Source organism: Trichomycterus rosablanca, chromosome 15, assembly GCF_030014385.1.
Source record: "Trichomycterus rosablanca isolate fTriRos1 chromosome 15, fTriRos1.hap1, whole genome shotgun sequence".
NCBI lineage: Eukaryota > Metazoa > Chordata > Actinopteri > Siluriformes > Trichomycteridae > Trichomycterus > Trichomycterus rosablanca.
In genome coordinates, this window is record NC_086002.1 from 4,400,576 (window position 1) to 4,427,547 (window position 26,972).

General features: G+C 41.2%; 1 protein-coding gene across 1 annotated transcript; it reads right to left on the bottom strand.

Annotated features, from left to right (window-relative positions):
- Positions 1-770: 770 nt before the first annotated feature.
- On the bottom strand, positions 771-26,618 carry LOC134328575 (POU domain, class 2, transcription factor 1-like). The gene is made up of 14 exons (XM_063009693.1): positions 26,527-26,618; positions 17,066-17,125; positions 15,234-15,325; positions 12,908-13,090; positions 11,087-11,192; positions 10,541-10,632; positions 9,084-9,245; positions 8,841-8,982; positions 8,583-8,722; positions 6,932-7,108; positions 6,749-6,830; positions 2,489-2,792; positions 1,152-1,243; positions 771-1,058 (listed from the first exon to the last, which is right to left on the bottom strand). The coding sequence occupies exons 1-14, from the start codon at positions 26,570-26,572 to the stop codon at positions 793-795; spliced, it is 1,944 nt and encodes a 647-aa protein (XP_062865763.1). The 5' UTR covers positions 26,573-26,618; the 3' UTR covers positions 771-792.
- Between the last annotated feature and the right edge of the window lie 354 nt (positions 26,619-26,972).

Consider the following 26,972-nt stretch of genomic DNA (forward strand, 5'->3'; position numbering starts at 1 on the left):
TGATCACAGGGCAGTTTGTGATTTGTCCACCTCTGCTTAGTGAATCCTCTTCTATGAAACTCAGGATCAGTGCTGTTTGCCCTCGAGCGGCCAAAACCAAAGAGATTCAGTGTTAAGACAAAAGCTGTGAAGACGTTCGGACCTTCTGAACGCACTGCTCTTAAACGGACTCAGCTTTGGACCACAGCCTGTAAAATGTATTATTAGTTTTAAAGCCTTCTAACCGAGTCATTAAAGTGATGCATTAGTTAAAGCAATAACATTTTCTTTTAAAAAGACTCTATATCATCGACTGAGACATCATTTGCAGGAAGATAATCGAAACTAAACTGTAAAATATACGCTGTGATCTCGCTTATAAATCTGAGCGCTTTCACAAGGGCTCAGCACATCAGGTCCAGGAGTAAGAGGACCCTTGCACAAAGTAAAATAGAAACTCTGTTGTACTGATTTAACAACAAGTCTCCCTTTTTTGGTTCAGTCAAACATAATATTTTAAAGAAATAGATCTCAGGAAAAATAAAAACACCCCACCCATGCAAAAATACGATAAAGATAGTAAAATCCCAACTGCTTTCTCAGCATGTGCCAAAAATACTACAGCACGAGCTGCTGTCCCACCGAATGGATTTTAGAGGGAGAAAAGCTAAAAAAGACAGTTGGGTTTGTCCGAAAGAGAATGATCTCCTGGCACACAGACAAAAGATTAGTAGTAACAATAAAGAGTCACAATATTTGGTAGTAGCAAAAGGATTAAATAAAGTCTAACGAACGAGAGAAGAAGCCGAGCTTTTATTGAGCCTTGGAGGCCACCGTAATGCTTTTGATCGAAGCCATGGCGCTCAGCGCCGCGTCGCCGGTCACCTGTAGGTTGAGAGCTCCGCCCCCGGCTCCTCCGGCCGCAAGCATGCTGGTGGGGAACAGTGACAGACCTGAGGTGTTGAAAATAAGAGGAGTGGTCATCAGGCTGGACACCGAACCTCCGGCGCCAGTGTTGGCGAACAGCATGTTGCTTCCGTCGATGGAGGTTATGGGTAACGCCCCTCCCGAGGTCAGAGCTGGAAAAAGAAAAAGGTCGTCTATAAAAAGTCGAAAAGTGACGTTTCTTTCATTACAATCACGTATCCAGGAGTAACGTTTCATGCTCTCACCCTGAAACGTAGCCAGTGCGGTGTTGCTCATCAGCGCTGTGGGAGTCAGAGCGTTACCGAGAGCCGCCGGGGCCAAACTGAGCAGCGCGCCCCTAAATGAGATCAAATAAACAATCACATATACACTCACACATCACACGTGTTTATTAATTACACTTGTAGATGTACAATTACTGATTGAGGTCCATCTGTTTCTAGGCAGATTTTTATCCCCCTCTAACCTGTCTCAGTGCAAAGAGAGCACCAAGGGACCATCACTAACCAAAAATCCCAAACTGGGGACATCTTTTGAATGGGTATCTGAAATGAACTGCCAAATGTGCTCATGTAGCTCAGCTGTAATGTTTTATGTTCTGTGTTCTACTTGAAACGTGTACCAGCATACTTGAAATGATTGGCACTCAGTAAGCCCATCAAGATGAGTTATTTTGATTAACTGCCATACAAATAATGACAATTCATGATTTTTTTCCTCCTTCCTGTTGCATTTAAGCTTCTCCATATATGTTTCTATATTAAGTGTTATGGTGGTTCTTGACAGATTTCCTCTCAGCATAAGGTTTCTATTACAACTGTGATCTTTGTAAATGGGACCAACATATCATGTACATGTGATGTCAGGTTCAAACTAGCCCAAAAGGTATATGGCCACAAAAAAATGCAGTCAATTCTGAACACTTGCACAGAACAGACATTAAAAAACTATATATATTTTATTACTTATTTGGCTTTTAATGCCATGTTTAACACGTGAGTGTAATTTAATGGCAAAAACAGGTATTATGTATGTCTGCTTATTTTATCTTGTCTTTATAATTTCGGCTATTTCATATTTGTATTTTTATGACTCAGGTAGGTTAAAACTGTACTTGTGTAAGTATTTATTTTATGGTTTCAGGCATGTGTACACATGGAGTTCTATTAGGATGCGTTTTCGATACAGGTGTTTGGCAGGTTAGTGTTCTTAGAACTAAGTGGCATTTGAATCATATTTTAATTTGTATATCAAATAAAAACCCGAGGTTTTTAGCCAACAGCGGACCTGTGGTTGAATGCTGACTACTGCTACAGAGCTACAGAAAGAGAAGCTAAGATCACTAATCTTAACAGTGGACCAATAAAGCTGTTGCGTCTGATAAACTGACCAATTAAAAAACACAGCCCTTCTTTCTTTTGACAGTGCAGCTGTGCTTAATACACATTTACTGTAAGACAAACTCAATTCTGTATGATGCCACCAGTTAGTGATCCCACCATATAATCAGCACTGATTCTGTGATGCTGTACAAGGTAGTTGTATGGACACACAGACAAACAGTAAGACGTTCAGCGCTCACCCCTGAGTTAGCTGTGAAGGCGAAATGATCCCTGGGTTCAGTCCTGCCACTGCTGCCATGGCTGCCAGGTTGGCTCCTCCCAGTCCGGTCGGAGTCACCACGAGCTGCCCCGTTCCATGTGCGGTCGATGTCGCTACAGCGTGACCGCTTTCGCTTGAGGAGACCAGATCCTGCTTCGAGCTGGTCACAGTGGTGGCAGCCGATAAAAGAGACGGCGACATCACGGCCGTGGCTGGAGTGGCAACAGCAGGCGCCAGAGAGATGACGGTGGCGGTGTTCGATGTGACTGGTCCTAGAGTTGCACCTACAGTAGACAGAACAGCTCAAGCACAAACGTATGTATTCCGAAGAGCCGTCGTGCGTATGTAATGTTGCAGGAATCAGGAGGAATATCGAATACTGGCTATTACAGGTTATGGGGAACAGTTGCTGGGCCTAAATCACTAAGCTGCACTCAATCCCTGAGATGGACCGGCACCCCGTCCAGGATATTCTGGTTTCCTGATGGAACCGGACCTGCCACGACCGTGAGCAGTATAAAGCAGTTGATAAAAATGAAACAAAACTACGATCCTGAATAGAACATGATTAGTACAAAACAAATTGTTTTGTTTTTCCATTAATTGTATAGATACAGTTGTACCTTAAATCTCAATGTCAATTGGTTCTGGAAGTAGCGTTGAGTTTAAAAGGCGTTGAGTTTCAAGGTATTTTTTAATAAGGATGTATGGTGAGACTGGAAATTTAATATTTTAATACTTCTTTACATTAAACTCATAAGTTTTTGTTTCTTAGAACAATTAGCAAAGGTAGAAGAGACTTTGTGAAGGTTTCAGAAGTCCAGAGATATGTTGACCTTGGCAGACACACACAGTGTATCAGGCATGTACGCCTTTTCCCAACAATCCAGTCACTGTTGCAAATGTTTAACAATAAACAGTTTCTTTGTATCAGTTAACCTTGAACTAGATCGCTGAGCAGAGGTAGCCTGAAGGGGCAGTAAAGGGGGGTATAAATAAGGAGACAGGGGGACGGTGTCCACCCTTCTCTTCTGTAAAGGCCTGTGTGTGTTTGCATGGTGAGAGGGTCCTCAGCTGAGTACTAAATAGATTTTTTGCTTGTACTATTACTCCAGTTGTCTGTGTCAATCTTTAAGGGTTATTTTGAATTCCCACAACAATGGGAAACCTGTTAATGCGTTCCATGGTCCCGGTTAACGTGACTTATTGTACTAAAAACGTGAGCAAGGAATTTCATTAGTGGAGAAAACTTATGAGCTGTAATAATCAAGAGAGGTTTAGTGCTTCTATATCGTCCTTTAAATACATTAAGTCACATCAAGCTTTTTCTTTAAAAAAAAAAAAAAAAAGAATTTTAGACTCTGGAAGAAGCTGATTCTGATTCTCACAATGTCCCAGAACCTCGAGCTGTAACACAAGTTTAAAAGTGAAACAGTGTGGAGCTTTCAGAGTGAATGTGACGGTTATTCCACACAGATGCAGATTCATCTCATCCAGAGTTTAAGGGTACAAATTTCTCGATGAAGAGCGCCGAGTTTTAAAGAGTTTGAGTGTAGGGGACGTCGAGTACCACTGTACTTATATTGATGCAGTCAGTTTAATGGTGCTACAGCAAATTCACAAACCAGGAAAACACTGATTAATACTTGATTTGGGTAAAATAAACCCACACAAGCTGAACAAATGATGATAAAATCCTGTTGTATCTGATTAACTGACCAATTACAAAACACAGCCCTTCTTTATTTTGACAGTGCTGATGTGCTTAATACACATTTAATGTAAGACAAACTCAGGTCTGTATGGTGCCACCAGTTAGTAATAACACCAGGTAATCAGCACTGATTGTGTGATTCTGTACAGGTACAAGTAGTTGTATGGACACACAAACAGTAACACGTTCAGAGCTTACCCCTGATAACTCTGAATACAGTGAGCACTGTAATAATAGTCGTTTTATTTGATCTTTTGGTTTAATAAGAGCAACATCTCCCCCTAGTGAACACACATATTCAACCTATATTAGGTCGTCCCTCAAGTCTTGTACAGTAACCCCGGGGTTTTCCTTTACTGTCCTGTTGAGATTGCTCGGATCTCTGACATCCAGGTAGGTTTCCTGCTGCTCCATACGTTTGGAAGTTCTGAGCAATACTCACATTGCTCTTTTGAAATAATGAAATGATCTCTTCTCTCAGCTTGTGTGAGCAGCTCCTTTTTACCATGGTTTTGTAACACGTTTATATAACACATCACAGATGAAGCAAAAATCCCATCGGGATTAATCCCAATGGTTTAATCATGTTGTAACCCAACTTAAGGTCATACAGACTAGCAGTTGGTTTTAAGATCAGCATCATTATGTGGGGGTTGAATAATTCTGACATGGCAGAGTTAAGAAAATATGCTACCACTCTAAAATACTACAGATAAAGACGTGATTTAAAGTAAAATCTTACTCTGCAGCAAGGTTTAGAGTTATAAAGGCTTATTCTCTTTAGGAGGTCGAATATTTTCAATTGAAAATATACAAATTGACCAGCTTTTCATCAGGAGCATCAATTTAACATTTCATTTTAATTTAAAACACATAAAGATCCCAATCCAACAGTTTAAAGTGCTAAATCAATCCAAACATACCAGTATGTGCGAGGCTGGGAACGGAGGCAGCATTAAGAAATTATTAGGGATGTAACGATTAGGGCTGTCGCGGTGACAGAATTTCCCCTTGCGGTATTCAGCCTGTCTCAATATCGCGGTATGCGGTTATATCGCCATTTTTGTTTTGTTTTTGAAAATTACTTAATTGATCTGGATTTTAGAGCTATATAAACAAGCTTTATTGTTAGGCTATGATTCGGTATATTATTGCTTTATAATGACAAAGATGAGACGGCTTTAAGACCAATGAAATGCGTGTTTAGGCTATTGTTAAATACAGAACAGAGCAGGGATGCGCGTCTTTTCTCTATTAAAAAAAGGTTTAAATTAGCTTCTAGCCTAGGTTAGATATACACTGTGAAACAAAAAAAAAGTGTTTAGGCTAAATATTTTAAATGCACATCTAATCAAAATATGGTAAAAAAAATAGAATAAAGAATAAAGTCTGTAAGAGTTTAAACCTGCGTTATCATGCGCGCTAGACGAACCAACATCTTCACCTGATGTGTTTTAGAGAGGATCTGAGTGGGGTAGTGATGTTCCCCTCGGTACTAAAACCCTCTCTGATGGTGCTCGTTGCATTAATACACTGTAGATGTACTGAACCTGCATGCGACTTTAGAGATCAGAGAAAGTCTAGCCTGGTTATCGCGCCACTATTAACCATCTATTTAGTAGGTATAATTAACATAACAATATATACTACATTTCAAGTTATTATTCGTTTCAATAAATTTTTATTCAACGAAAAAATGCATTTAAATCATTCCAGCAAGAGAGAATTTGCAGGCTGCAATGCCATATTAACCGTCATTAAGTGTTTTAGTACGCCGAGGCTGTTTGAATATAGTCTAAATTACAAGTATTTATTGAGTGTGAACTCAATTTAATCATTAATAAACTTGCCTATAATTCCTGTTGCGATTGTTTACATTTTAAAACACAAAGCCTGACATTCAGCAGCAACGCATGAGAACAGGTTGCGGGAAAATGTCGCTCCTAGCTCATTTTCATTATGAATTTATTTAACATTTATTACGCACGAATGTAAGCGTATAAAACAAGATGGACCTGCAACAATAAAAAAAAAAGGAGAAGAAAGAAAGAAAAAACGTGAATATCGCGGTGTTGCGGTTGTCCAGCATGCCCTGCGGTTGGCTGGTCTATACCGCGATATTTCAAAATTGCGGTTAGCGCGACAGCCCTAGTAACAATACACTCTACCCTAGATGCAATATGATTTTAAAGTGGATATCGATTCATCTTAAATGAATAACCGATTCGAATCGTGGCACATGTGCACCGATTTTTAACTGTCTTGCGATGCATCGTTACAGCCCTAGAAATCATCCTGCTACTCTAAAATATGATATTGTTTATTTTCTTTGTTCATTTGCTGCATCGTTTAACTGGTAAAGATGTCATTTCAAGTAAAATCTAGCTCTGCAGACTTTCCCAATCACAGATACAAATACTGGCAGGCTTACCATCAAGAGCATAAACTTAACACACTTGTGTTTGATTTATAATACATAAAAATCCCAAACAAACAGTTTTAAGTGACAAATCAATCCAGACATACCAGTGAGTGCGAGGCTGGGAACGGAGGCAGCATTTAGAGCGAGCGCCGAGTTGACCGTCAGAGTGTTGGATGCGCTGGACACCTGTACACATGACAGTATGGTTTTACGTACACAGGTAATACAGCTAGGCTGTTAAACACCGTTACCTTACAGTAGCTGTATCACATCATTAAAGGACTCACCCCTGGAGTCGAGTTGGAAAAGATGGTTTTGATGGGCGTGCTGGAGACGCTGCTGGGAGGGTTGATCCTCTTTTCTTTCTGCCGTCGGTTACAGAACCAAACCCTCACCACCTCTTTCTCCATGTTGAGCTGATCAGCGATGAGCGTGATCTCTTCGGAGGTCGGCTTATGGCTTTGCTGTGGACAGGATTTCAACATCATTTTAACTTTATGGGCCGTACCTTTATGGGCATCTGTGCCATTTCCGTCCCCAGGACATCGTATGTATATGAAAATTAACGTTAAAATGCATTTTTAATTCAGCAAAGTGTCCTGCACATTGAGCTAATTGCAAGTTTAGGATATATAATTTCAAACGTTAATAAAAACTCCCAATAACACTGAAAGTTTGGTGACTCCAGATCCCATCTATGTTTCTAATATTTATCTTCCATCAGAAATGTATAATAATGTGGTTAAAATACATGTTTTAGTCACGTCTCCAGGTTTTCACTCAGTCCTGTAGCCTTTACACATTCATCCTTCTGAAAAATGTGGAAATGTTATACAGTATATACAAGTCACCTTTTTAACAGAAATGCTCATAATCTGTATCTACTGAAGGTCACAGGAAGATTAAAGGTAGGTTCTCCATTTTTTTCCTCTGTATGTTTGATAATATTATAATAACTCTCGACGTTCCTGTTACCCACATTTTTTCTTAGTTGTTATTCGTTTATTTTAAAAACTACATGTTTTGATAAATCACTAGACTGTGCCCGGTGTTCTGGTGCTTTTAGCATGTTCTCCATGCTGCTATATTTCATGTATTTATTAATTCTAAGTTAAAACTCAGTCCTGTTACTTTCAGTCCATATACAGCTCATCTTCCACTTAGAAACCTTGTAAAAATTAAACAAACAAAGGTGCCTGAGATCGACCAAAACACATTCTGAGTAGTAGTAGTAGTAGTAGTAGTAGTATTTATTTCTTTATTTATTTATTTGTGTGTTTTACAACATATTAAACACACACGTGTGTCATTTAATGACAGAACTGAGTATTATATATCTGTCTTTTTTAATCTTGTCTTTATCTTTTGGTCCATTTTATATTTTCTTTTTTATGTTTATGGCTGCGAGGTAGGTTAGTACTGTTCTTGTGTTGTTGTGTTTAAGGATTTCTTTTATGGTTTCAGGCATGTGCACTTGTTGTCTTTCCTTTGTGTATTTAGGGAATTCTATCAAAATGTGTTTTATTGTTGTAAGTGTTTGGCAGGTTTCACAGGTTGGTGGGTTTTCTCCTTTTATTCTGAGTAGTTAAGTGTGTGTGTGTGTGTGTGTGTGTGTGTGTTACTAGATTCAGTGTAGAACAAAGATAAAAAAAAATGAAGTTTAATTTCATCGAATTACTACACGCAAATGGCACCATTCAGTGGAACGGCCCACACACACACACACACACACTTTGAGGTTTGTCTTGCTTGTAGATCTATTTATCAATCAGTTTGAGCTCTTCATAGATAAACAACAATTATAACCTAAAGCTATCTTGCCTGTCATCATTTTTGCAACAGATTTCATTCTAATCTGTCTGTTTAAAATGACTTGCAATGTGAAGCTCATTTTTTTATTTGACAACTTTGACAGAACTTAAAGGAGAATCCACTGACCTCCAGGAAGCTCTTTTCCAGCGCGATGCGAATGTTGGTGTCGATGCTGGTTCTTTTCTTGCGGCGGCGGTTCAGGCCTTCGCACAGGCCAGGGGACAGGTCACCGGGACTGGAACCTGTGGAGTCCGAGGTCATGTTCTCTGTAGAGAGGAAAGTGAAGTTGGAGATCATAGACAATCAGTGAAAAAATGAAATAGGTGCACGTACGCACAAATTCTGCAGTTTACAGACACACAAAGAAATAGAAATAAGACACACCAGCATCATTAAGCCACTTCTCCAGCAAGGGTTTGAGCTTGCACATGTTTTTGAAGCTCAGGTTCAAGGCCTCAAAGCGAGAGATGGTGGTCTGGCTGAAGTCGTTGCCGTGAAGCTTTCCCATGGCCAAGCCCACGTCTCCCTGGGGGTAAAGATGAGGGTAGTGTCATGAAGTTCGAAAGCACCATCAAACCATTATAGAAAAATAAAACAGAAAACAATAAAGTGGTGAGTTTGGTTTACCTGAGTAAAGCCCAGTTTAATTCTCCTCTGTTTAAAGGTCTTGGCAAACTGCTCCAGCTCCTCCAGTTCATGAGCTTCCTCAGACGGAGGAAAATCCGACCGCTTGGGTGTGACCGGGGCCGGAGCTGGCATGGCAGCTATCTTCCGTGTAGGTATTGCCGCCTGTAGAGGACAGAAAGTCTGTGTTTGAATCAGGATTCTCTATTCCTGACTAGTTTAGTACCTTAACAGGTAATGAACACTTTCAGCATTTAGCAGAGGCTTTTATCCAAAGCGATTTACAGTTCTGACAGTATACGATCTAAGCAATTAAGGGTTAAGGGCCTTGCTCAAGGGCCCAACAGTGGCAACCTGGCAGTGGCGGGGCTTGAACCGACAACTTTCTAATTACTGATCCAGTACCTTACCTACTAGGCTACAACTGCCCTTAATGAGAAACAGCTCATGTACTTCTCAAAGTCAAAGTGTTGATGTTGAATGATGGCAGATCTGTATTATTATTATTATTATTATTATTATTATTTTATTCCAGCTTTTCTGTTTTGAGTTTAGAATTCCACTGGAGAACCTGCGCATGCTAAACGAGCGCTCTAGCATTTCAGCTAATTTCCCCTTAGTTTAGATTGCTAATTAATGGTAGAATTAATAAAACATGAGCAGCAGGAGTAAATTAAAGTCATTTAAAATACTCGTACAGCGCCAAATGTATGCAAATTACTGCATAAAACATCTGCATAATGAATCAGGCTTAAAAGTTCCCTCTTATTTGCTAGTGCATTTTGAAAGAACTTGTTTGTGAAATGCGCCTTACACGCTGATACTGGGTGGTGAATTGCCATCTTCAAACTGCAAAAATGAAGCCTGTCGCTGAGGATGCGAAATTAATTTGGAAGGAAAATTAAATAGGTTTTTTGTTGACCCTAAAAAACAACAATAAAAATGCCTTGGAAGTGCATTTTTAAAAGAGACACTTTGACAGCTTGATGATACAACTGAGACGCTCCAAACCTCATGGCACATTACATTGTCTTCAGTCGATTTGTAACCGTGACATTTATCCTAAGGCATTAACCAAAACTAATTAGAAGATTACTTTTTTTTAATCAGAAATGAAGTTTAGCCACATTCTAAGTATTATTATAAAGGTTTAAAAAAGCAACCATCTAGTGTTCCACTGTATTTCTGTTATATTAATAAGCATCCACCCTGGTGAGCACCTTCAAGGTCAAGATATTACATACAGTACTTCTACAGATGACCACAGTTACTATTAACCTTTCACACATTTTCTTCTACATCATGATTAATACAACAATATTAGATGGCTGCAGCTGTTTTGGTTCCTAAACACTCGAGTAAAAATGAATGAATGAATGCCTGTGTGTTAAACTGCAGGCTGAACACAGTAGAACTTAATACCACATTTACAAAGCGCTATGAAGGTTAGTATTTCTGACCTGTGTAGTGAGAGCAATGCTTGGCAGAGACTGCAGGACATGGGCTTGACTTTGAGGTAGTTGTGTCAAAAGATTCTGGGCTTGAAGAAGGCCTGAAAAAAACCACACACACACACACACAAAAGGATACACATAAAGGAGAGAAAATGCTAATCTCAGGTAGAGAACATGAGAACATGTTGGTGCAGGCCCACATGGACTTTGAATAGTAAACTAAAGAGATAATTTTATAAAGTATAATGTGTTTTAGCCACACCGGTTGTAATAAATCAATTACACAATACATAACAATAATATAAATACAATAACATTCTATTAATGACATCCCACATCCTTTAAGGTCCACCAGAATTAGACGTGTTAAATGAGGGGAATGTGGGAGGAGAGGAGGAGAGTATTTAAGATGTTTGACCAAACTACTGGGCATTGTGACCAACGTGTAGTTATTAGTATGTAAGTGCATCAGTTGTTCACGAGCTATGTGTAGAAGAATGGCTATCGGTTTCGGCTCCACAAGGCTTCTGAACACAAGGGATCATCTCTTACCAGTCTGGCCTTGAGGTGAAGGGGAGAGGATGAACTGCGCAGACTGAAGCTGTCCAGGCTGCACCAACACAAACTGCTGCAGGTTAAGGCCAGCGGGCTGCAACTGCTGAAACACAGCGGACATAAATGAACAACATGAGACCTTTAGGTATGACGAGAAGACTTCTGTAACAAGCTGTATGTTAATATGTACAAGTACAAGATACAATAACAAGACATCAGGCACGTCAAGTATAACAGAAAATAGATGAGATTGAATAGATTAAGTAGATGGAATGGATGCATTAAATGGATGGATGAATGAATAGATGGATGGAGGTATAAAATAAATTGATGGATTAATTAAATAAAAGGATGAATGAATGGATGGATGAATGGAGGTATAAAGTGAATGAATGTAGGAATTTAATAAATGGATGGATGTGTGGATTAAATAAATGAAAGGATCAATGGATGAAGAAGAAGAAGATGATAGACTTTATTTGTTATATATACATATACACATGTGCAGTACAATGAAATTATTTCTTCGCATAGCCCAGCTTGTTTGGAAGCTGGGGTCAGAGCGCAGGGTCAGCCATCGTACGGCGCCTCTGGAGCAGACAGGGTTAAGGGCCTTGCTCAAGGACCCAACAGTGGCTGCATAGCAGAGGCTGGATCTGAACCGCCAGTCTTCCGGTTGATAGCCCAAAGCTCTACCCACTAGTCTACCACTGTCCCTACTGTCCCTAAATTGAGGTATGAAATAAATGGATGGATGTATTTATTTAAGTTTTAACGCCATGTTTAACACATTGGTGTCATTTAATGGCAGTAATAGGTATTTTGTATGTGTCTTCATATTTTGGTCCATATTATATGTTCATTTTTATTTTATGGTTGCAAGGTAGGTTAAAAGTCTTCTTGTGTTGTCTAGTGTGAGAGTCTCTTTGATAATTTCTGGCATGTGTGCTTGTTCTCTTTCTTTAGTGTATTTTGGGCATTCTATCCAGATGTGTTTTATTGATACAGGTGTTTGGCAGGTTTTACAAGTTGGGGGGTTTTCTCCTTTTATCAGGCGTTGGTGGGTTATTCTGGAGTGGCCGATTCGGCACCTCGTGCATATGACCTGGTCTATGCATCGTCCCTGGTGAATTCTTGGCTTGGCATTAACGTTTGGGTGTATTTCATATAGTTTATTGGTGAGCTGGGTATTAAAATCAAATCTCCCCATTAAAATGAATTGAAACGCTATTAATCCGTTCCAGCCCCCCAAAAACCACACCGATTTTTTTGTTACGTGTCTTTAAATAAAAAAAATGTACTTATACTTAAATGATGTATAAAAAAATAATGATACATAATAAAAGAGAATGTAAAGAAATAAACTGGTTTTATTACGTGTATTTATCTTGAAAATCAGACGAAGATGCTGGCAGATGCTTGGCGGAGGAAGTTGGGGGAGTGTTTCATTTCGTGCTCTATCACTTAACTTACTCGCTACACACTTAATGCTACAATATATTGCTAAATTTAACCTACACACTATGCTACCCTTTATCGCTAAACTTAATTGCTACTTTAAAAAAATATATATATATTTTTTTCACTTCACTTAATCTTCTTCTTCACTGACTTTTGGCTTTTTCGCCACTTTCCTCGCTTTCACTTGCTTGTACGGCAAGATAACCAGGTGAACTGAACGCTCGCTGGGCTACCTAGTGGGTGGCGGGTGGCGTAAGCTCGCTCGCTCGTAACTCGGATCTCGGCTCGTATCACAAAGCAAAAAAGTGACAGCTCGTATCTTGGAAAATTCGTAAGCTATATAAAAACTGTACTTACTGATGCGATCTGGATGGGCTGTGAGATGGGTATCTGGGTAATGGGTGTAGCAGCAGAAGCAGAGATGTTGGCGCCGGTGGTGCTGCTCTGCTGACCCACTGACTGCTGATGCACGGCGGCGGCCAGGAGCTGTTGAGCCTGCTGCAAGAAGAACTGCTGCTGCTGCACTGGACTCAGATTCAACTACACACAGACAGGAAAAAAGGGGGTTTAGATCGAGGCTTTGTGCAGGCTACTAATGTTATTTCACATCAAACCATGTCATGACTGAACAGAAGAGGGTCCTCCCCAAACTGCTGCCACAAGTCAGAGGCATATAATCTATAATATATCATTTTATAGACTTGTTAGCAAAAGGTGTGGCTGAAGCACCCGAATTTAATAATCAGAAGTGATTATTTTTGTGTGAAATTAAAGTGTAGACGCTAACCCACCACTGATAAGATCTTCAGCTCTCAAGTTCAAATCTCAGCTCAGCTATCAAATTTCCTTAGATTGTTGCATAGTGCCCCTGTAGACCATCTAAGGTGACTGCACAAGTTCGAAGGTAAGATTGTAAATTAGAGAAAAACAAACAAGAGGCTTTGTGAGACCAAGCGACCCTCATTATGTCCATAATTTTTTTATGCTACCTAGTCAACACAAACAATGCATCTTACTCGCTCTCTACTCTGTACAATCCGGTCCAACTGTGGCTTACGAGATGTAATGTAAAGCCTCCACAAGGGGGCGATCGCGTGCAAGTTCATTTCGTGTTTCTGTGCTGTAAAAATTCTCTTATTTAATTATCTTTATTTTTTCTGTGACCCATTTTTTGGCTCACAACCCACCTAGGGGTCACGTCCCAGGGTTAAAAAAAAACCCTGGTCTAAAGGACCGGTGACCTGCTAACACACCACTGCTGAGTGATGGAGTTTTCAAGCTTGATTCTCAGCAGCGCCACCGACCTGGCCGGGCGTCCAGATAAATAAAACCGGCCGTGTTTGAGGAAGGGAAGGTCGGACTGGGGTCTCTTCCTGCTGAGGCTGAGAAATACGATCTCCGGAAGGGTCTGGGTGCCTGTGCGAGGAGAGGGAGTCACATGGAGTCTAGTGTGGCTCTTCGTACGTGATCTGGCTGTATGTGGGAACCAAACACTGAGGAGAGGGACAGTGCCTGAAACAGGGATCCTCATTGCTGGTGCAAGAGTGGCCTCTGCTGACCGGTCAAGGTGCCTGCGCAGGGTAGTAGGACCATGAACTTGGTTTTTGTTTGATGGTGTTTGTTTGTTTGTTTGTTTATTAGGATTTTAACATCATGTTTTACACTGTGGTTACATTCATGACAGGAACGGTAGTTACTCATTACACAAGATTCATCACTTCACAAGATTAATATTAAACACAGTCCTGGACAATTTAGTGTCTCCAGTTCACCTCACTTGCACGTCTTTGGACTGTGGGAGGAAACCGGAGCACCCGGAGAAAACCCACACAGACACAGGGAGAACATGCAAACTCCACACAGAAAGGACCCGAACCGCCCCACCTGGGGATCGAACCCAGGACCTTCTTGCTGTGAGGCGACAGTGCTACCCACCGTGCCGCCCCACTTAGATGGTGAAACCAATGACTGTACAGTTTGAGCTTCTGTATGAGAAGATATTTGTGCCTTCTTTAAATGTACCCAGTATCACCCAGTTATGTCAAATGCACCCAATATTTTAAAATGATAGGGTAGTAAGCACCCGGTGGTCTGTTACGCTAGCCCCGCAATGTATTGCCGCCCTGGTCAGGGGATTCCCGCCTTGCACTCGGCGTTTCCCAGTGGAATCGGATCTGCCCCACCTTCACGCCCATTAAACGGCTGATGAAAATAAAATAAGGCCAGTAATAAGTAAACACAGATAAGAAAATGAACAGTGATGTGAAGTGAACACTTGGTTCGGATTTATGAGCGGCATAATTTAAAAATGCAAATGTTCATGGGGGGGAGAAAAAGCCTGCAGAGGTTCTACTCACGTTTTATAAATGAGGACATTATGCAGCGTAAATAAATTCTGCACAGATTTGCATATTCCCTTCCACCTGTTTAGAAATAACGGCAACAGGGTTTAATTAGCATAGCGCGCCGATCGCTCCGGCTCGTTTCTAAGAGCTGATGAGCGCCGAGGAATTCTCTCAATTAATGAGAGCGACCGGCTGAAGAGAGAGCTCGTCTTTACTATGGCAACTTCATGTTTTTACCGCCCCGCGAGGCTTTGCCGACGTTCTGCGATAATGCAAAGCGGGAAAACACGTAGGCCGGCACGGCGGTCGTAAAACGTTTGACAGAAAGCTGCTGTTACCTGCTGAAGCAAGGCTTGAGCCTGCATGTTGCTGATTGCACTTGCTTGTCCGTTTAGCTTCTGCTGCAAGTCCGTCCTGTTCATTTCAGCAACTATAAAGTAAAAAAAATTTCACCTACATTTACATTTTCAGCATTTAGCAGACGCTTTTATCCAAAAAGACTTACAATTGACTGAACATGATTTTTTAAATATATATATATATATATATTGTTTTTTATGCATTTTCCTCCGATTTTTCTCCTTTTTAGCCCGATTGCGTCATGCTTCCTCTCCACCAATGCCGATCCCTGCTCTGATTGAGGAGAACGAAGCTAACCCCCTCCGACACGTGGGCAGCATGCCGTATGCATCTTATAACCTACACTTTGAAGAGTGCAGTGCAGATCAGCACTGTGTACGGAGTAGGGATGCATCAATACCATTTTTTCCCAACCGAGTACGAGTACGAGTACATGTATTTTAGTACTCGCCGATACCGATACCTATTTAGAATGATGCAATCTGGAGCATTATGGAATAGTGTAGTTTTTAGTGTAAAATAGTGCAGTGGAACAGTTGCTTGGGTTGCCGTCACTAATTGTAAAAAAAAAAAAAAAAAAAGCTTCTGACAAGCTAACGTTAACGTTCATTAATAAACGCACGTAATTAACGCTGTGCACATCATACATGCGATGCGATTCTGCTGATTGAAATATTTACTTTAAAAAGATAATACAGTCCGATCCCATCTGAGCCGATTCTATCAGCACATCCATTCGTGGTTCACCTCGGTAAATCGTAAACGACTCTGAGTCGGCTCCCGCTCTGTGGTAATAACCAGTATAGTTAAGCCTGAGCTTTATAAGGTAAGCGAGTCACACAAAATGTTCTGTAGTAGTTGGTGTTTATTTACAACCGCATCATTTATTATAACAGTAAACACGGAGAGATGACTGAGAAAAGAAACTTAAAATGAGTCGACTCCTGAATCACTTGTATCGACACTGTGAACAGAGTATTGAACACAAACACGTCCTATAACAGCGGTCGCTGCTTTTGTAACCGGTTATCTTCGCTGTTAGCTCTATTTTAAAGGGGGTTTTTCTTCAAACGGAACTAAATAACATTAAACGTGCGTGTGAGCGTGGTCAGTGAGAATAATTCAATCTGTCTCCCGTGGGTGAAAAATGAATTGCTTTAGTTTTAGAAGTAAAAAAATCTCGTAATGTCACGCCCCCGGGTCAGGCACTCGCGCCCCACAGGTTGAAAATCCCTGCGTTAACGCAGCAACGTGCACTAGGCACAAGGTATCGGATGTTTAGTATCGGAGCCTCGTTTGCGAGTGCGAGTTAATGAGCGCGGTATCGGGCTAATACCCGATACTAGTATCGGTACTCACGCATCTCTAGTACGGAGAGACACACCCTGAGAGCACTCTTCTCATCTCTGTGCAGGTGCCATCAATCAGCCAGTAGAGGTCGTAATTGCACCAGTCATGAGAGAGAGACCCATCCGGCTTAGTCCCGCCCATATCTGAACAACAGGCCAATCGTTGTTCATGTGGCCGCTCAGCCTTAGCCGGTAGGCAGAGCTGAGATTCGATACGATGTATTCGAGATCCAGCTCTGGTTCCAGCGTGTGTTTTTACCGCTGCACCACCTGAGCGGCCGGCAACATGATTTTCAAGCATTTGAGGGTTAAGGGCCTTGCTCAGGGGCCCAACAGTGGCAACTTGGTGGTGATGAAGCTTGAACCCGCAACCTTATCACTGCCACACTGTTATACACCGTTACCTCACTGTTTAGACAGCAAATAAAAATAAAACAGTTAAACAGATGTGATAGACGTACTTTGGACGTGCATTCCGTTCTCCATGGCAGGTTTACGTTCTGTTTGAGAGCTTGTAGAATCTGCAATAAATGACAAAAACACTCTCAGAATCTGTTGATTACTGCTGGTGGTGGCACAATATTTTACTTAGCCATTAAACCCTGTAGCTATAGTGCAAGTTAAAACAAACAAAAATGAAACTAATAATGTTTTAACTAGGTTTCCAATCACATTCTTCAGATTAACAATTACTGATTTACATTTTCTGCATTTAGCAGACGCTTTTATCCAAAGCAACTTACTGTACTGTGAAAGTACACTGTCTAAGCAATTGAGGGTTAAGGACCTTACTCAGGGGCCCAACAGTGGCAACCTGGCAGAGGTGGGGCTTGAACCAGTGATCTTTTGATTACTAGCCCAGTACCTTAACCACTAGGCTACAACCACCTTCTTTAATGATTTAACCCTATGGTCTCACCAAGAAAAAATTGTTAATAATTATTTCTTTGTACTTCTTAGTTTTTTGGGACTTTACCAACAACAAACAATTATTATTTATTTGCTAGTGCACACAGTATTTTTAATGAGCCTCTAGTAAACAGTTGAGATGATCACAAAAATGATGCAACTTTCACGGATGATTTTTCGGCTGCAGCTTCAAGTCAACATAAAGGTTAGAAAAGTTCAACACGGTTCTCCCCGTGTCCTCCGGGTGCCCCGGTTTCCTCCCACAGTCCAAAGACGTGAGGTGACGTCAAAGTGAGGTGAATTGAAGACACTAAATTATCCATGACTGTGTTTGATATAACCTTGTGAACTGATGAACCTTGTGTAACGAATAACTACCGTTCCTGTCATGAGCGTAACCAAAGTGTAAAACATGACGTTAAAATCCTAATAAATAAATAAATAAATTAGTTTAACACGTCAACCAAGTAGTAGATAGATTTAGATTCAAAGTAAGACCATTAAAGTGATAATCAGGACATCTTTATTTTCCACAGCAGCAAATCTGGTGGCTGCAAACAAAACATCCACAATGATAATAGTCTATATATTTTTGGCTGCTCCGGTATACCTATGGGTTGCCACAGTGAATCTGGTCGGCATGCCAGACTTGTCTCAGCTTGAGACCGGCACCGAGAGCTCACTCCTAAACAGCCTTTCCGGAGGAGACCCACACAGACACGGGGAGAACATGCAAACTCCACCCAGACTGCCCTAACCTGGGGATCTAACCCAGGACCTTCTTGCTGTGAGGCGACAGTGCTACCCACCGAGCCGCCTGGCAGTCGTGTAGAACAATAAGATGAACATAAGCGACTAAAGCTTAATCTCAGACACACGGCGGTTACATCAGGGGATGTTCTGTACTCTGTACAAAGTTCCACTCTGGGAAACTTTAATGAATGACAGGATGATTTTAATGCAGGGCCATGCGTCAGTGCTGCGGTGTGTTAAAGCATCGAGCGTAATGAAACTGGCATTGGTGCGTTTTTCACGGATGCGTGAACACGACCTTACTGACTACTATGAACTCAATCATCGGAGTGATGAAGTAACCTGCTGATAACTTGGTCTGTTTTATCTTTGGTTACTGGAGATGAAATGACACAGCTAACCTTGGACAGAGCAAGTTTGCAGCAGACATACCAACAAACAAAAACCTGTACAAGCCATTACAAAGGAAGGATAAAAAACTGCCATTAAATACTGACACATGCAGTGAAAGACGTCCGATTCCACGAATACATGCAAAATACATCAAGCTGCTAGTTTGAACCGATTCATCTTGACAAATTCAAACTCGGACTGAGCGCAATCCTCACGGAGTACACTCACCAGAAACAGCCAGGTCCATTACCCTAAGCCGAGCACTTTTCCCGGCAAGTTCAAGCTTTTCCCCTCAGATCAAGTCGTCAGGGAACGTCAAGTTGAATAGAAATTAATCAGAGCACAATGAAATTAAAGCAAAAGAAAGGAGCGCGACATTGTGTGCGGCTCTCCGGTTCTAGGTAGAACGAAGTAAAAGTTCATCCCCTCGCCAGAGCCAAACAAAGACTGCGGCCGAAACAGTTGCACTCATAACGGAGCGTAATCAGTATTCAGCTGATTAAAGCCGTATGCAAATGGCGCGCCCGTTCCTCGTTAGCCCGGCGCGCCTTTGAAGTCCTGCGAGCGATTCGTTTCTGACAGAGACCTCTGAAAGCTTTCTGCATAATTCACAAAAACGCTCATAAATATTTATCAACTCATTTGCATATTAATTGGATGGCTTTCCAGGTCTGGCAGGCATGGCAACCAGGGAGAAGTAAAAGCCCAATTACCACCAGCGTGTGACTCTTTTAATTATACAGAAAGTGAGAAAACCTTCCCAGCATGCAATCTCAACCCGTACAACAATGCAGGAATTCATTTGCTGGCGGGACCGTTGGGGCTCGGCTCAGGACGGGGCAGAAATGACCAGAATTAGCTCGTTCGGACACGATGAGAATCCGGAACAGGGTCGTGCTGTCCATAATCTTTTGACTTTGCATTTCACACAAGAGTGCTAATGAGTGAGTTTCGAATTTCATTCCAAGGAGATGTTCAATTAGCACTACAGGAGAGAACGACGGACATAATGCTACAGTGACGGTCCAGTTTTTAAATGATTTAGGCTAGAAAAATGATTTAAAAATAATTATCTAGGGCAGATGGAACGGCTTTATTCGTCACATATACAGATACACGTGTATATAACAATGCAGTTCTTTTTCCCACCTGCACGTCCCAGCTTGTTCAGAAGCTGAGGCCACAATTACAGCAATGAGGAACCAAGTTGACCTTTTTCCTCTGTCAGACACAGCCACAGAGCTAAATGAAAGCTTTTTTTTATCTGCACTACATTTACATTTTTATTTATTTTCATCTGACTTACATTTACACCGATTACTTTTATGTAATCATTTACATTTGTGATTTATCATTTATTTACTTAGATCTATGTCTTAGGTCTATTGTGCACTGTATAGATGTGTTTGTGGTGCATGTGAATTGCCGCTGTTTGTTTGTTTATTAGGATTTTTAACGTCATGTTTTTACACTTTCGGTTACATTCATGACAGGAACGGTAGTTACTCATTACTGGAACATAGTCCTAGACAATTTAGTGTCTCCAGATCACCTCACTTGCATGTCTTTGGACTGTGCACCCGGAGGAAACCCACGCAGACACAGGGAGAACATGCAAACCACACAGAAGGCGACAGTGCTACCCACTGAGCCACTGTGCTGCCCAATTGTAGAATAATTTTCGCTAAAAAAAAAACTAAAAAAAACATCACTCTTTGCTTTCAATGACATTTAAAAATAATCATCTAGGGCAGATAGAATGTCTGACACACACACACACACACACACACACACACACACACACAGACACAGACACACACACACACACACACAGACACACACAGACACACACAGAGACACACACACACAGACACACACACAGACACACACACAGACACACAGACACACACAGACACACACACAGACACACACAGACACACACACAGACACACACACACACACACAGACACACACACACACAGACACACACACACACAGACACACACACACAGACACACACACACACACACACACAGACACACACACACACAGACACACACACGCCATAATTTTTTCCCGCTTGTCCCAGCTTGTTTTGGAGCTGAGGCCACAATTACAGCAGCAATAAGGAACCCAGTTGACCTTTTTGCTTTTTCAGACACAGCCTTACTGACTGATCGATAGCACAGCTGAGATTTAATTAAACTTGAGAGCTAAATAAAAGCTTTACATTTACACTTATTTTATATTTTTTATTTACTGTCAGGTCTATTTTGCACTATATACTGTATATGTGTTTGTGGTGCATGTGAATTGCTGCTGTAACAATGCAATTTCCCATTGGGTATCAATAAAATAATTAGAGATGCACGAGTACCGATACTGGTATCGGGTATTTGCCCGATACCGCGCTCATTAACTTGTACTTGTACTCGCAAACGAGGCTCCGATACTAAACATCCGATACCGTGTGCCTAGTGCACGATGCTGCGTTATACCTGGTTCACACTACACGATTTTTGCCCTGATTTCCGCTCGGCGGCCGGTCGGCGCTAGATTTGTCGGCGTTCGCTCGGCGATCAAAACTCGGCTCTCGATCGCTAAGTGTGAACTATCCAACAACTCGATCCGACCGGCTCACCGAGCGCTCGGATCGAGTTTTCTAGCACGTCAGATATCTGATCTGAGATGTGCGACTGGGAACGAGTGACATGTCGAACAGCCAATGAGAACGCAGGATACGGTGTGAGGGGAAACGCAGGAGAGGAGCGTAAACAGGTGGGACAGGGGGATGATATAGTTTATATCAGAATACACCGGCACACTCACACGTTTTACAGTATTTCTGACCTGATCGTTCTCTACAAAACATAACAACAAAACACCAACATTGCAAAAATATTTATTAACCTCCAACTCACTACAGAACGATCCGTGCTGCTCGTGTTGCCAAATCCACTCAGATTCATTTATTTTTCCTCCTTGATTTCATCACATCAGCGCACAAACACTTTGATCACTCGCTACTTGTTGACGTGCATGTTTGGACGTGGTATCATTAAACTTCTCGTCACTTCTCACGTGTGCTTTTGTTTAAAAAAAAAACGGTATTCTAAATAGGTATTGGTATCGGTATCGGCAAGTACAAAAATACATGTACTTGTACTCGGACTCGGTTGGGAAAAAATGGTATTGATGCATCCCTAAAAACAATCAATCAATTCATTTAACAGGGGTAAGAACTATATAGTCCACTAAGTCCAGTCATAATACCAAAGCTTTTTTTTATCTGAAGGGCCGTAAGTCATGTGGCGTACATCTATTTTTCCGCATGAGAGAATGCCAACAATAATAATAAATCACACACATCTGCTTCCTTCAGTTCAGCTGTGACCAGAACAGAACTCTTCCTATTTTTACACACTATTCAAAACCTCCGTACGTCACAGAAGCGTTCCATTTACATATTCTGATGAGTTCAACACAGGAAGTCAGATACAGACTAAACCATCATTCTAAAGATGATTCAGTGTAACAGACAGATTAAAATGACTTCACCGACTTTAAAGAATACGAGCGGTCGTAAAGACGTACAAAAACCTGCTCGACCATTAAAGACACAATTTATATCTGATTAATCATAAAGTGCTAAGTGGTCTAAATTTAAAACTTCCTGTGATCCTCATACTTGAACATCCGCCTCCTTCTCCTGTTCTGAATCATTCAAGTCAGTCAGATTTCAGTACATGAATATTAATGAGCAGAAGGTCTGATATGAATATTCATGACTTATGCGCAGAGTAGGCAAGGCAACGAAATTCAGCATACGTCAATGAATCAAAAATAAAAATGAACCCCGAGTTCTCGTTTCACGGTCACGGCTGGTTTGCTTGGGCAAGTTTATGAAGACCTTGAGATTTTTCCCCACAGCTAATAATACAGAATCTGTATTTGATTGTTTATTAGGATTTTAACGTCATGATTTACACTTTGGTTACATTCATGACAGGAACGGTAGTTACTCATTACACAAGGTTATATCAAACACAGTCTTAGTATCTCCAATTTACCTCACTTGCACGTCTTTGGACTGTGGGAGGAAACCGGAGCACCCGTAGCAAACCCGCGTATACACGGGGAGAACATGCAAACTCCACACAGAAAGGACCTGGACCGCCCCACCTGGGAATCGAACCCAGGACCTTCTTGCTGTGAGGCGACAGTGCTACCCACTTAGCCACCGTGCCGCCCCAGAATCTGTATTAAAAGCATCATCAAGATGAATTCAGTTCAGTGAATCATTTAATACCAGCAACAATCACTTGTTCAGCGGTCCTGCCCCCCCCCCCCCCCCCCACGACTTTTTTAGATTAGAAAATGTTCCTTGTATTAAGTGAATGGTGTTTTTTGTAACCTGCACTGTGTAAATTACGTTGTTTGCACTTGCTCCTGGAGGAACGTTGTTTCGTTTTAATATGTACTTGTATAAAGCTGAAATTACAATAAAGTAGGGATGTAACGATGCACCACGAGACAGTTAAAAATCGGTGCATATACGTCAAAATTCGAATAAATGAATCGTTATTCACTTTAAACAGCAGAGGGCGCTGGCGCTATACACCTCGCCTGGTTGACGGCACTTCAAGTTGCCAGGTTCAGAATTTTCCAGCTAAATTTATTTATGTGAGGATACTTCCTTTATTTGTATTATTCATTTATTTATTTATTGTTGGATTTGTTTTAAAATTTCATTTCAGTTTTAGCATTATTTGGCATAGTTTGTAACTACCTCAGAAATAAAAGGGCATTCATTATATAACTTAGATAAATAAAAGATAAGCACAAATACAGTATTTAATTTAATTTTTTTAAAGAGAAATAATAAAAGGAAACTTTGTAATAATTCGTCTTCAATTGAATTTTGTTTAAAGAAAAAATCCGTATCGTGAACTCAGTATCGTGAATCGCATCGTGGGTAAAGTGTATCGTTACATCCCTACAAAAAAGCCTCTTCAATGTTTGGCGTTGACTCCAGGGACTCCTTTATAGTCAGAGGATCCGTTTACAAGACTGAACAATTTAGCTTAAATGTAGTGGGTTCGTAATAACAACAACTTAAGGAATTCCACAGAACCATAAACTACAGGTAAGGTCAGCAGTACATATTACAGTCTGAGTAATCAATTGGAATTGATCTGACATTTTTCTGCTATTTGGTTTTACTATAAATAGTCACAAATCTGGAATCAGGTTTGTGTGCAGGCTAATAAAACAAATGCCAGTACATACAGTGTCTCTTTCTCTTTCACCATTTAACTGAGGAGTAGCTGCAGTGAAAACAAAAGGTAGAATAAACCGGCAATGTTTGAAAGTGGGCCCGCTACCTGATAGTCAAAAGTATAAAAATAAAGACTTAAAACGCTGGTAAAATCTCTCTAGCATCAAACACAAAAAAACATTGGTCCGACTGCTCCGTTCCAACACTAGCTTGTAGTTGCTAAATTGTGTGCAGAATAAACAAAACAACGTACAAAATATGTGAAATATTCTTTCAAAGTATTGGTACAGATCACAATACAGCACTTCAGAAGATAAGACTTTGTCATTTCAAAAATAGTAAAAATAATAATATAAACTGATCCACGGTGGCGAGTGCTACCGGGTGCAGCCGGAAGGAATCGTTCATCCAATCATTTTTACACTACAGATCTGGTTCACATTTCATTTCTAAACATCATGCTTCTTTTTTCACCATTTTCTGCCATGCTAATTTCTCTTTCAATTAAATTTGATAAAGCAGGTCTACCAGTTGACTTACGCTGCACAACCATGCTATATAACATCAATATACTAAGTAGAATTAGAAACTCTTTGTAAGTTTAATATGTTTTATTTTGCACCAGCCCTACTGTGACATTAAATTAGCCAGCTAGGACAGGACTATTCTAAAAAAAAAAACGGAAACAAAAGCAGACCTTGCAAAGCAACAGCGCAATTATACATCAAATATATTTACAGTATGATGGCCACACATCACAAGTGTCCTGTGGACCTGATTTCGATTCTAAGTTCTGAACACAAATGCCCGCGTGGGTTCCCTTTGTAACATGACAGTAGGTGGACTGATTGTTTTGAATTGTACTGATGTGTGAGTAAGTGGGTGATTAGAAGAGTGAAACTTTCCTTGCAATGAATAACCCGCCTTGTCAAGGGTTTATTCCTGTTTGTTCTCACATGCAGGTTTGTTGTTTATTTATTTATTAAAATGTTACCATCATGTTCTACACACTTTGGTTACACTTATTACACAAGATTCATGTCCAACACAGTCAGGGACAATTGTGTATCTCCAGTTCACCTCACATGTATGTCTTTGGACTGTGGGAGGAAACCGGAGCTCCCGGAGGAAACCCACTCAGATACGGGGAGAACATGCAAACTCCACACAGAAAGGACCCTGACCACTTCACCTGGGGATCGAACCCAGGACCTTCTCACATGCAGGTCTGAGCAGTGTTAAGAGGTTAGTGTCAAACACACCTATCATATTTACTACCACATCACACACTGCCTATTTGGCTTGCTAAAGCTTCATTAGTCTTCATATTGTTGTTTTGACTATTGCAGAAAAGGTGAAAATACATTGCAATGCATGACAAAACAGTATTTTGTATTAAAATAATTGTATTACAAGACTAAGAAAACAGCACCTAAGCTGGGCTGGCTTGTTTACATGCATTCAGCTAATCAAGTTTTACACATACACGTTCCCCAGAGGCCTTCACTCCTCAAAAACATCTTACACAACTGCTCCTGCAGTTAGTTCACCTTGTAATGCAAATTTCTACCATGTGATGCACTAAATAACCTCTATTTATTACTCAGACAAAAGACACCACATTGATTCCCCCGCCTGGTAAACTGACACTACCTGACCACTCATGTGCAGCGTAAACAGGGGCTTGTGACAGAACCGATTCTCCACTTTGTGTGGAATCGGCTCAACCTTCCGAGTCTATTCTATTATCTAAGTACGTTACGAAAGAACCGACTCTGAGGAATCGACTCCCAGCAAGCTTGCTAGTAACCGCTTGACGGACCAAACAAAATGCCGTGTCCGACTGAGAAATCTGAGAAAAACAAACCCCCAGACTTTAAGACATGCTACGACGCTTTATAACCGACTATATGGGTGCATGAGAAGCGATTAAAATGTTGACTTTTATTCTGCAACAAACACTCGAGACGGTGTTTATGAATATGTAAAGTTGCTGCCTTGGTAACTATTTTGTAATCTGTCCATATTGAGCCGCAGTATCTGGCACCGAGGAAGCTTCACATCCGCGTCCCAATCCGCCCTCAAGCACCCTACTTGTACTTATGTAATGTAATGCAACCACTAGGGCGAAGTACACACTATGTAGTGCAGGAGTGTGCGGTTTGGGACGCAGCCCACCTCACTACGCTACAACTCTTGACAAAGCGGCGTGCTAACCGATAGCATTTACAAGCCGTTTTGACTACTTTGTCTGACTTCATTTGCATAACCAACTGTCACATAATCACTCGGCGAGACACACTTCTTATTTTAATGCGACTGCAGGCCAGACGTGCGCTGAAATTCGCAGCTAGATGCGCGAAAACCCAACACGCACCAAATAACGTTTTATTACGGAGCGGAGTTTTTGTTTGTGGCCAAGCTATGCTAACCAACAGCTAGCTAAAGAATCCTATCGCTGTTACATCAAACACGGTGCACAGCGAGCCGGCGGTGTTGCAACTGCGTGAGGATGCGGGTTTGTTTACTCCTACAAGTAAATGGAAGGAAAGGGAAATTGATTATGAATATGTAAAATGGAATGATTACCTGCTCTCGGTCGCTCTTCTTGACTCGCTGATCCTCTGTCCGCCATTTTGAATATTTAGTTCAAGTCACAACCCATCCCCGGCTGAAAGAGAGTGAGGCTGCATAATGGGACTCAACCCCCTTCCACACACACATGGTTCCTCCTCACCGTCCTGACTACACAACACACACACACACACACACACATGGTTCCTCCTCACCGTCCTGACTACACAACACACACACACACACACACACACACATGGTTCCTCCTCACCGTCCTGACTACACAACACACACACATGGTTCCTCCTCACCGTCCTGACTACACAACACACACACACACACACATGGTTCCTCCTCACCATCCTGACTACACAACACACACACACACATGGTTCCTCCTCACCGTCCTGACTACACAACACACACACACACACACACACATGGTTCCTCCTCACCGTCCT

What these genes read in the sequence shown, in the direction of transcription:
- LOC134328575 (XM_063009693.1), bottom strand. Translation starts at nt 26,572, where the DNA reads ATGGCGGACAGAGGATCAGCGAGTCAAGAAGAGCGACCGAGAGCAG. An exon ending in GAACGGAATGCACGTCCAAA is followed by an intron (nt 15,326 to 17,065) that starts GTACGTCTATCA and finishes TTTACTTTATAG; the next exon opens with TTGCTGAAATGAACAGGACG. An exon ending in GAAGTGGCTTAATGATGCTG is followed by an intron (nt 8,723 to 8,840) that starts GTGTGTCTTATT and finishes TCCTCTCTACAG; the next exon opens with AGAACATGACCTCGGACTCC.